General features: G+C 40.0%; 1 protein-coding gene across 1 annotated transcript in view; it reads right to left on the minus strand.

Moving 5' to 3' along the window:
• taf3 (TAF3 RNA polymerase II, TATA box binding protein (TBP)-associated facto) overlaps positions 1-7,377 on the minus strand; it is an 83,749-nt gene extending 76,372 nt beyond the window's left edge. Inside the window, exons 1-2 of the mRNA XM_036577256.1 lie at positions 7,039-7,377; positions 4,247-4,507 (exon numbers count right to left, since the gene is read on the minus strand). Of these exons, the coding sequence (XP_036433149.1) occupies positions 4,247-4,507; positions 7,039-7,204 (427 nt within the window). The 5' untranslated portion in view covers positions 7,205-7,377. The remainder of the gene's footprint in view (positions 1-4,246; positions 4,508-7,038) is intronic.
• Between the last annotated feature and the right edge of the window lie 4,380 nt (positions 7,378-11,757).

The raw sequence follows: 11,757 nt of genomic DNA on the forward strand, positions 1-11,757 counted from the left end.
AAGAGAAGGAAAGACAGAAAGAAGGAAAGGAGAAATAAATAAAGAAAAAAGTAGGAAAGTTACAGAAGGAAGGATGAGAGATGAGAGAGACAAAGAAAGAAAGAAAGAAAGAAAGAAAGAAAGAAAGAAAAAGTAGACAAAAGGACAGAAGAGATAAAGAAAGAGAAATAGAGAGAGAGAGAGAGAAAAAAAATAAGAAAATAAGAAAAAGTAGACAAGAGGACAGGAGAGCAAGAGAGAGAAAGAAAGAAAGTAAGAGGAGGGAAAGAGGAGAGAGAACAAAAAACAGAAAAGGAGAAACATAAAGAAAGAAAATCATGCAAGACAGCAAAAACAGTAGGAAAGTCACAAAAATAAGTAAAGAGGAAGACGAGAGAGAGACACACAGAGAGAAAGAGAGAACGAAAGGGAGAGAGAGAAGGCGAGAGAGACAGCGTGAGAGAGAGAGAGAGAGGAGAGAGAGAGAGAGAGAGAAACTCTTTCTTTTGGCAAAGTGGCACCCAGCTGAGTGCTGGCTCCAAGCCCAGTTAGGCCCCCTGCCCTGACTACAGTCTCTCGCACACAGAGGGACCCCACAGCCGGTCAGCTTCCTGGCTAACCTGAAACAACCCCGATCATGTCCGCCTCTCCACCACCCACTGGCAGCGCTCAGTGTGTGCGATGAGAAGGAGTGTGAGTGTGTGTGAGTGTGTGTGTGGTGCCAGACGCCGGGACGGGAGCCAGACAGCGAGTCCAGGAGGACAGCAGCAGGTGAGAGAGGGAGGGAAAGGAAGGAGGGATTAGGAGTTTTTTTTTTTCGGAGGGAGGAGTGCAGCTTCCTATGCGTGCCGACAGTGGGCCTGACCGTTTCCGTTTTTTCTCTACGGAAACACACTTACTTCTCATACCCCCCTTTCTCTTCTCCAACCACCACTCACACATAAGTTATACACCTCGCTCCCACACACAGATCCGGTCAGATCAAGTTGCACACTGGAGGTTGACCGATTATTGGCTCGTCCGGTGATCAGAGCCAATATTTATCATTTTTCTGACAACTGGAATCAGCATTTCAACTTGTATTCTAGCCAATACAAATCCTCTTACATGATGAATGTGCTTCTCTAACTCAGCTGTAAAGAGTTAGAGAAGTCAAAAAGACATGTTTGGCTCTTCTGGCTCTACGCCCCGCCAACAGCTTTATTGGATTGGTCAAAATAAGTGTGACAAGTTGAGTACAACCAATTAACACCACTGTAGTCTGTCTTAATGTCCTGCACTGATTATACTGTCAGGAAGCTCCATGCACTTCCTGTACAGTTTCACCCTATAAACTTCTAATTTTACTGTAAATAACTATTGGCCCAATCAGTTGAGGGGTTATTTGAATATATGGATATCTGGACTCATCACAGCATTTGTTTACTTCAGGGGTGCACAACTCCGGTCCTGGAGGGCCGGTGTCCAGCACAGATGGGTGATTTACCTGCTTTAACACACCTGATTACATTTATCTGTTAATTGCCAGGTTAAGTGGGTGTGTTTGAGCAGGGAAATTACCAAACTGTGCTGGACACCAGCCCTCCAGGACCGGAGTTGTGCACCCCAGGTTTACTTATTTGTGTAATTACAACAGTCACTTATTTGATGCCAAACTTCTCATGTTTTTGCTTTTAACTGTAAAGCACTCCATGGACTTGGATAAAATGATGGTTTAGGTCATGGAAATGACCACAGGGAAATGCTTTGCATCAGTGTCCCATTGTTTATTCATGAAAATATGAAAATGCATGGGTAACACGGTGGTCACCTGGGTTCATCCTATCAGAGTAAAGTGAGTGGGGAGAAGCTGGGGCTTATGATATCTACTAGGAGTGTAACAATACACATTTTAAGGTTCAACAACATTTTTTATTCTAAGGTTAACATACAGTTGAATAATTTGCAGAAAATATCTAACTGCAGTTTTTCTGCACAGTACTGTGATTGTGATTTACCTTTACTTTCATCAAGAAGCTCAGGACACGAATTTTTTTCGAGCTTTAGGCCTGAATGCTGAATGTAGTTCACAAGCACAGTGTTATTAGATTGAATTTCCTTTACTGAGGCAACACTGAATTTTGAATTTTGATTTCGATATAAAAACTATTAATCATTCAGTCCTAGGTGAAGATCTGATGTGATTTTTGGTAAATAGATAGATAATAAACCCGACAACCTCTTGAAATTAAAAGTGACTGCAGAAAAAAGCCCAGTTTTTTGAGCGCAGGTGTGTGCAGAGCATAAACAGAAGGAGCAGTGATTTTTTGGGGGTTTATTTTGTTAGCAGGCTGAAGCTCTAGGCATCTATTTGAGCACTTTTATTTAACTGAGCCAAACTAATCAGTATAGTATATAATTAGACCTCTACAGACATTTTTAACTGAAAAAAATCAAACTGAAAATCAAAGTGAATCTTGACTTTGAACCTGTGTACACCCTAGTATTGAATGAGTACATGGCGTCAGATCGAACTGCAACAATGAGTCAAAGTCAACTGATTTGTCACCAGCAACGTCAACTATGGAAAAATGTCAAAGTGAAAATAAAAAAGTGCTCTACAATGTGCGATAATGCTCAAATGCATTACACAACAAGAACAGCAGAGGGCAAAAAAGCTTGCTATTAAATTAATGCTTCAGTGGACCATTAAAGACAAAACTGTTTGTTGCACAGCAGGAACTTTGAAGGGCAGACAGTATATTTTAATTAGTAAAACAAAAGCCAATAGATTAATCACTTATAGAAATAATCTTTAGTTTCAGCCCTAGTGTACAACAAGTTCACATTCCTGATTCTATTGTCCTTAGAGAAAATACACTGGCTTGTCAGTGTATTAAGTGCACCTACCTTTTACCCACACTCAGTCATTTTATATGAAGCACCTACCATACAGGAGCATCTTTTAGGTTTACCCCATTCACCCCTCTCTTCCCCATTCAACACTGGTCAAGTTTTTGTCCACAGGACCGCTGTTGGCCTGTTATTATTCAGGTGGTGGGTCACTTTCAGCACAGCAGTGACACTGACAGGGAAGTGTGTGTGCTGCGGGTATGAGTGTATCAGGTACAGTAGTGGTGTTGGAGTTTTTATACACATTTTAAACACGTTAGTTGAGGGTGGTCCACTGCAAAAATATCCAGGCAAGAGCAGCTCTGCGGTCAGAAACTGACCACTAATGGTGATGAGTAACACAAACTATGCTTCAGAAGATGGTCTACAGTCTCTATATATAAACTAGCTAGGTAAGTATAAGTAGGCTGAGGATTTTAGGGACTTTATAGAGCATCTAGGACAGGGGACCTATACTCAAATTACCTGGTGGCCACTAGCTAGGTGGTCTTCTCTAAAGGGAACCAAAAAAAAAATGTAGAAAAAGAAATGACCCATGTTTTTTGAAGTATGAATTTGAACAAAATACCATATACCTTTATTTAAGCACATCCAACTACCAGTATTCTTAACTACAATAAACAATAATTATAATAATAATTATTACTACTTTGAATGATGGTGAGAGTAAACGGCAATAATATTATTATTATTAATAGCAGGAGCAGTATCAATACACAGAGCGCTTAATAAATATTTAATTACATATATTAAATATTTAAATTACATAATAGTAGAATTATAGGGGACTTTTATTGTGCTTCAGCATCATTTTTCCTGCTTCTCCTGGTTGTCCTATTGAAGTTATTGTGCATTAGGTAAGCAAAGTAGAGCAAATCACTGAATTTGTTTGATTTTCTTAATTCTGACAAACATTATCTACCACATTAAATGAATAAATTCTCTAAGGTAGATTTAACTATCGCTCTAAATTAGAAAAATTAATAAATTCGTTTCAGCTAAATTACAAGTATGTCACTTAGTGTGCAGCGTTCATGCTGTGTTAGGTTTTTGTTTGTGTCATTCCTCTTGCGATGCAGCATTCCATTTTTGTTTTTAACACCATAAGGCCCAGCCCAAGCTGATTTTATACACTTATTGTTGAATAACCAATCACAGCGTCTGGTGGGTGAAGCAGATCTATACAACTAATGTAAATATTTAGCCACAAATAAATGTAACAAAAAATAGATTTGCTGGTCATGTAATTTAAGAATAAACCACAAACGTGACAGGCCATACAAAGCTGTCATGACTGCCTAGTTTAAGACCCCAAATCTAGAAGGTAGAAGTTCTTTTCCTCTATGGATGCAGTTTCCCAGAAGACAGTACATACCTTCTTGCAGTGAGACAAGTGGAGGAAAGTATTCTGGGATGTAGTCTCTCCTCTCTCCACGTAGGGCATTGCGGGCGTCAGTTTCGAAGCCAGCAGCGGGGAACTGCAGTACACTGCTCTTGCTGATGGGGAACTGAGGGACGGATTGAGAGAAGGCCACTGGCTCGAGGTTGTTGATGTAGTCTTCCAGCTCCGCTATGCTGACCCCCATCAGCCCAAAGGCCTGGTCGACGTCACTCAGCCCGGGGTCTGTCCGTCCATCTTGGGAGAAAAAAAGAACAATTTGGCAAAAATGGAAAATAAGAATATGTATGTGTACAATTTTCTAAAATGACAAAAGGAGAAGGTAAGCATATAGTCCAACTGACACTAACTGCAAACTACGAATCTAAATATTCTATTCCTAAGAATATGCAGCTTTATGTAGTTTAATCCATTCCAAACATAGACTTGGCTACTATATTCCCCAAAATAGGTGGTTCAGTCAAGCAAAACACAGTCTTTGTTCCATGTGAAATCCGACACACACATATAAAAAGGATGTATGTAATCACGCTGAATCAGCTTGACTAATAAACAACATTAAATCTACACCAAAACAAAACAACGCCTGACTCAGAGGGTACCATTTAAAAAGTGCTATTTTAATATATTGATACTGTTTCTTGACAGTTCCAGTCATCATGAGAGAGCAAAATTAAATGCTTAATACACTCTACTTCCCTGCTGGACAAAGCTGTGCAACAAATCACAATCTAAACTAGAGATTTAATTTTCGGCCACTGAAACATTTTAACAGAAAATGGTCAAAACTGGCACTTTTGGTTCTCATCCAGAAGAGAAAAAAATGCAGAACATTGTGGCTGAAGAAACAAAAGATTAAATTTGACAACAAACAGTTAACAAATAATTTGAATGATTCTGAAACGTATGTATTTGTTTCATTTACTCTCCTGCACCGGTCAGCACAGACACATTCAAACAGCTCAAGCAGAACAGATAAACGGCGGAAAAAAAGTCAGCAATGTGGAACTATTTGACAGTTTCCAGAAAGGACATTAGACATCAGTATTTATAATCTCTGTTCATCCCAAGTAAGACACTTAAGAACTTCTCCATTAAAATTTTGATATCCCTTAAAACATAACATCCTACTTCATAGGAATAAGCAAAATGCCAGAAGAAAGCCATTTGTATCCACATGTTTTGAAATGACAAAAATAAATAAATAAATAAAACAAAATAAACAAATGACAGCCAAAGTGTAAAGAAAAACTGAAAAATACTGGCATACATTGCCTTGGATGATCAACCATTCTCTGTTTTTCTACAATGTTGGATTTTGTGTCATATTGTAGCTTAAATACTGTAATTATTTTAGTATGTTTATTTAACATAACAGAATTTGCCCGACTAAAAGCAGACTTTATCAAGAATAAAAGTGTGTTTTCTTTATTAGCTAGTAGTATTTATGTTTAGTACGTTTCTCAAAAACATTAACAAAACAGTAAATTAAAAAAAAAACAAAATCCCATTCGGTCTTCAGACCAGTGTGTCTTAAATCTTCATTTCAGTGCATCTTTAACATAAAGCTCAAACAAATCAGGGCTTTCTATACAGATGCTGCCTCCATCTCTATGGCAACGGTCAGCATCAGCATCTTGCACTGCTACATTAGCATAAATCTTACTCATTTTTGTCCTTACATGAGCTAAACGGGGAAATAAATTGCACATATAACGATTTTGTCTTTTCAGAATAACATGTCTGCGTTAAACATCTTTGAGATTTGCTTTTTAATGAAGTTAACAAGACCATATGTTTTGCCCGCTAACTTTAGCATGCTAGCTAAATTAGCAAACTAAGTGCTCACGTTAAAACAACGTTATAGCTAAGACATTCCAACCTCTCCTGTCACGTTTCATTCAAATTAGCAACACAACTATTTACTATCAACTATTTCTTATCATAAAAATATCTTTCAGGCACAGTTAGCCGTTAGCTTAGCCTACATACGCAAGCTAGCACTGAAGGTAAGCGAGCTAGCTTAGCCAGCAGGCTAACGATGTAAACAGTGAAAGGCAGTTAACGGGAATGTATGTCAAACAACACAACATAGAGAGGAATTCAGTGTCAGGGGCACTATGCTCACACTAGCTATGACATTATCGTCATATTTGGCTTTTTATTTTACGCAACAACATCAGCTAGTTATAGATCTTGGTTTTACGACGGGATATTGTAGCTGCTATTGCTGTATTTCTAAACTTCGGCAGAGTTTAGTCCACTCATATTCACAGAGATCATGTGGTCTCTGGAAAGCTGCTGAAGATAGCAAAGCACGAATTAAAGTCCACATCGACTTCAACACGACACTGAAGCTCAGAGTGGCAGCTGGCAGCCTGCTGCACGTAAACATTGCCGTTATGAAGACGAAGCTGGAGTCAGCTTCACATTTGCCAGCTTCTTCTTCGAAGTTTCCCGTTCCACCTTAAATAGGGGTCTTTTTAAGGTAGACGGATAAAATTCCAACAAGAGGTTATCAGATGGGAAGGCAACTTCAGCCTCGTGCTACAGATCACATGTAAAAGACATCTAGGCTTCATTTCAACCTTTATTTACACCCACAGAGCTCTGGAGAGCCGCTGAAGCTGAAGGCAACTCCACATTAACCTCCACACTGACTTTTACCCAACAGAGCACCACCTGGCAGGCAGGTAGCGAGCTGCTACGCTCCGAAAGCACCACAGCAGAGACATTTGCCCTCTTCTTCAACCCTTGTTCATACTCACAGAGCTCTGAGTAGCGGTGGCAGCCTCTGGCGAGCTGCTGCAGGTATCTCTCCAGCACGTCGGACAGCAGGTCGCAGGCGGAGAGCTGCACGGCGTCCCAGCCCAGCGCCTGGCAGACCTGCGCCACGGACACCCGCAGCAGCGAGCGGGCATAGCTCTCACACATCTCTCAACCCCAGCGAGCCGAGCCCGACATATCTGTGTTTAAAACGAGACGCTTAAAGGCGCGCTTGCTGCTGCGGTTGCTGTTGTTTTTCCGAGGTGCTTCAGATGAATAGGTAGGTTGGCGCTTCCATAGCAGGCGCCATCATTCTCTCGCTGAACTGATCGCCGAGTAATCGATTTTGGGCATGCGCACAAAGACACTCGATTTTGGAGCAATCGTTTACACAGCCTTAATTCAAAAGCGTGTTGCGGTGCTGGGGGTGATATGGGCGACTTCGCGAAGATTTCTCAAAAAGACTGGAGGAGGATTCCCTGGATTTGATCTTGTTTCCCTCTGTGCTAAAGTTATATGGTTAACTGACAAATCATATTTTTATTAGTGAGCCGCATATGCTGTGGCTGTTGGTTCCGACTCCTGGCGACCATATGGACAGTGTTTTTCTCCAGAATATCCTGTCCTCTTTTTGGATCTTTAGGCCTCTAAATGATTGTAGTCATTGTGAGAAATACCCCCTGGTATTTAGGGGGTCCCATGTTGGCTGGCTACTCCAGCGTTGCCTGGCTGCTCTCTCACTCAGCAAAATGTTTTTGGTTTAACAAATCTTTTGGAAGTGCTCCTTTTTAGTTTGGTTAGTTGTTTCTGCCACACATTAATTGAGATCTTTTGAGAGTTTAATAATAATACTCTTTTTTTTGACCAAATCTTTTTTGGAAATTGCGAAGATTTCAGATTTACAAATATGCATATTGTAATTTTTTTTCAGAGGTGTTTCGGGAATAGTTACAGTTCATAGGCTATGAAGGACCAACTGGGTGAGCCAATTTTTCTACAGCGCCACCCTGAGGCAGACCAGTGCTGCATCACTAGTTGGTTAAAAATACCAAAGACAGTAAGGAGCCCACCGGGTGAGGGTGAAGCAGCTAAACAATGATCTTTCCCTGAGTTTGTATTGGAGCCTCTTTTCTCCCTAACAGACAACAGAACATCATTATAAGTTATTATTTTAAGGGACCCCAGAATTTTGATTTTGAGACATTCAGAGGGTCCAAGAGGTTAATCTGGAGGTTCTGCAACCCCTGTATTTAGCACCTTTTTGCATCCATCCATCTTGTAGCTGGTTGTTCTCTTACCCTTTTAACATCAGCTGTTCCAGGCATAATGGTCTTTTCCAAAGTACCTCTTCTCAGAATGTGTCCAAAATAAGAGCTTCAGTTTGGTTATGTGTGCATCAAGTGAGAGGTGAGACTTGATTTGGTCCCTAAAAAGTCTTCACTAACACCAAAGGTTAAAGGGTTTATCAAAGGTTTTCCTCTCTGGCTTGTTATTGTCTAGTTTTCACATCCGTAAAGATCCACAGAGAAAACAAATAACCTGGCTAATTCTGATCTTTGTTATTCACAGTTTAAGATCTTTTCAAGCTCCTTCATTCTTCTTGTGTCAAGGGCATCCCATGAAATCCCATCTTTTCACGCTGTTCTTTAACCTTCCATATAAGGGCCTTCAGGTCTTCCACATTTTCTGTTGAGTTTTTTTGTCATCTGCGTGATGAAGGTTGTTGATGTTTCTTCCACTAATCCTCAATCATCTTCCTTCAGTTCTGCTGCTTTCATTTACTCTCATTAAAAGTTCTGCATATAGGTTGGACATGTATGGTCAAAGTATGCAGTCATGTATAATATCTTTTGCAAATGTGGAACCAGTCTGCCTCATTTTCTGTTATGACTGTGGCTTGTTGAACTGTGTAGAGATTCCTCATTAGAACAATAAGATGCTCTGGCTTTCCCATTTTTGACATACACCTGACAGAAACAGAAGAAGAGAAAGTAAGAAAAACATTGGTAGTTTTTTTTTTCCTCCTTCCTGGCAAGAATGGGCTTCCATAAGTTTCACGATTTGCCCAAATGGAGGAGAAATACCAATGAAAACCATTACATTTTAATGCACAATTACTGTTTGCCTGCTAAATTCAACATACTGTGGAAAAATAAAACATTAAATGTTTTGCTTGTGCAAATGTTATGGCACGTTATACGGTATGTATTATTATGTGATACACTTCATGGCCAAAAGTACATGGACACCCGACCATCACATCTACATGAGCTTATTGGACATCCCATTCCAAAAAAACACAGGCATTATTATGGAATTGGCCCTCTTTTGAGGCTGTAACAGCCTCCACTCTTTTTGGAAGTCTTTCCACAAGATTTTTCAGTGTGTCTGTGGAACTTTGTGTCCATTCGGTCAAAAGAGCATTTGTGAGGTCAGGCACTGATGTTGGGTGAGAAGGCCTGTCTTGCAATGAGTGTTCAGTGGGGTTGAGGTCAGGGTCTGCGCAGACCCCTGGAGCTCCTCCACACCCCAACTTGCCTAACTATGACTTTATTGACCTAGTTTTGAGCACAGGGGTGCAGTCTTGCTGCAACAGGAAAGGGCCTTTTTGTAAATATTGTGGTGTCAGAATAGATGAAGACAATGTGGGAAACATAGTATTTTTAATGAGTGCTCTTTTATTAACTGTGCTGCAGGGAAGACCCACCATCAGCACTGGTTGAATGGGCAAGAAGCAGGGCAGGTCATCAACAGCCACACATTTCTTATACATGGTAGCCTGCAGCTCTACTAACCAGCCCCACAGCCCGGCACAGCACATCACAACAAACACTGCAACGCTACAATGTCCAAGTGTTGGACAACTATTCACATGTCTTGCTTACTACTCTGCATGGCCATGCCTCCCATGCATCTACAATATGTAATTGTCTAAAATGTCTTTGTGTCTAAATTGTCTAAATGTCTTTCACTGGAACTAAGGGGTTGAACCCAAACCCTGAAAAACAGACCCAGATCATTATTCCTCTTCCACCAAACTTTACTGTCTGCATTTTGCGTTCTGGCAGGTTGCGTTTTCCTGGCATCCGCCAAACCCATTGTACCAGATATGTGATTCATCACTCCAGACAACATGTTTCTACTGCTCTAGATTCCAGTGGTGGTGTTCTTTACACCACTCCAGCTGAAGCTTAGTATGCACTTTAAGATCTTAGGTTTGTGTGCAGCTACTCAGCCATGTAAACCAATCACGAAGCTCCTAGCACAGTTCTTGTGCTGACATTGCTTCCAGAGGCAGTTTGAAACTCTGTAGTGAGTGATGTAACATAGTTTAGGTGATTTTTATGCACTATGCTCTTTAGCACTCAGCAGCCGCACTGTATGACTTTGTGTAATCTAGTGCTTTGTGGCTGAGCTGCTGTTTCTCCAAGATACTTTCATTTCACAAGAATAGCAGTTACAGTTGACCGGCAGATCTAGCAGGGCAGAAATACCTAACATTTGGCAAAAATGGCTTCCTACTACAGTGTCACGTTTAAAGTCACTGAGCTCTTCAGTACAACCCATTCTACCACTAATGTTTGTATATGAAGTTTGCATGGCTATGCGCTTGATTTTATATGCATGTTGATAATGGGTGTGACTGAAACACTTGAATCAGTAATTGGGAGAGGTGTCCACATACTGTTGGCCATATAGTGTATATTAAAATGTAGCAAGTAAGTAGAAATTGTGCACTAAAATTTGCCAAAAAAAAAAAACTCCGTTCTCTATAGTGGATGTGTTAAATTTTCACAAAAAAATTAATTTGACTGGGATATATATATATATATACACACACACATATATATATATATATATACACACGTATATATATATATATATATATACACACGTATATATATATATATATATATACACGTATATATATATATATATATATATATATATATATATATATATGGGTCTACAATCACTGTTTTTTAATCAGAGTATAATCCATCCATTATCCACCAAACTAAATAAAAAGCATCTAAATAAACTGAACATGACTGAAGCATGTGAAGAAATGGGTCAAATAGGTTTGCATCAAGCACCTAACCACATAGGATCTAGTAGCCAATGATTAAATAATGAATGAGTTGCCATCTGGCCAAACAAACTTTCCTCCTGGTGTAGTGCTATCAGACAGGGGCCTCTCCCTGAGCCACGTTCAGCGACCCTAGAAGTCACCCTCACTAAAGTGCAGTCATTCAACACCACAAGTCCTTCACATGTAGGCGCCACTGAATCTGATACCTCCATGGCTGACTCGCTAGTGTTTATTAAGATGGAAGGGCTTGAGTTGCAGATGGATAATGAAGAGGCTAAACTTGTTGTGATTGGCAATTATTATAAAGCAACAATGGGAGGGTCATGAAGTCTGCTGGGTTAATTAGTAATCAGCTCAGGGTAACTTTACACTGCTTTAATCAAAGAAGGTGTGCTGGTGGAGGTTCATTGATGGGATTAAACTCAAGCTATTTTTTAGGTCAAGCCTTTATTTCAAAGAGGCTCTCTGTGCTGATAACCTGTGACACCCAAGAGTATAAAGCTAAAGCTGAAACTAAGTTCATTAGTGATATGAAGAAATAACACTTTTAAATCCCCAGAATTGTTTTTAAGGCATTTAGAGAACACTTAAAGCAGTACAGACACTAAGACGGAAAGGTTTCTAAAAC

This window comes from Colossoma macropomum, unplaced genomic scaffold (assembly GCF_904425465.1).
Source record: "Colossoma macropomum unplaced genomic scaffold, Colossoma_macropomum, whole genome shotgun sequence".
NCBI lineage: Eukaryota > Metazoa > Chordata > Actinopteri > Characiformes > Serrasalmidae > Colossoma > Colossoma macropomum.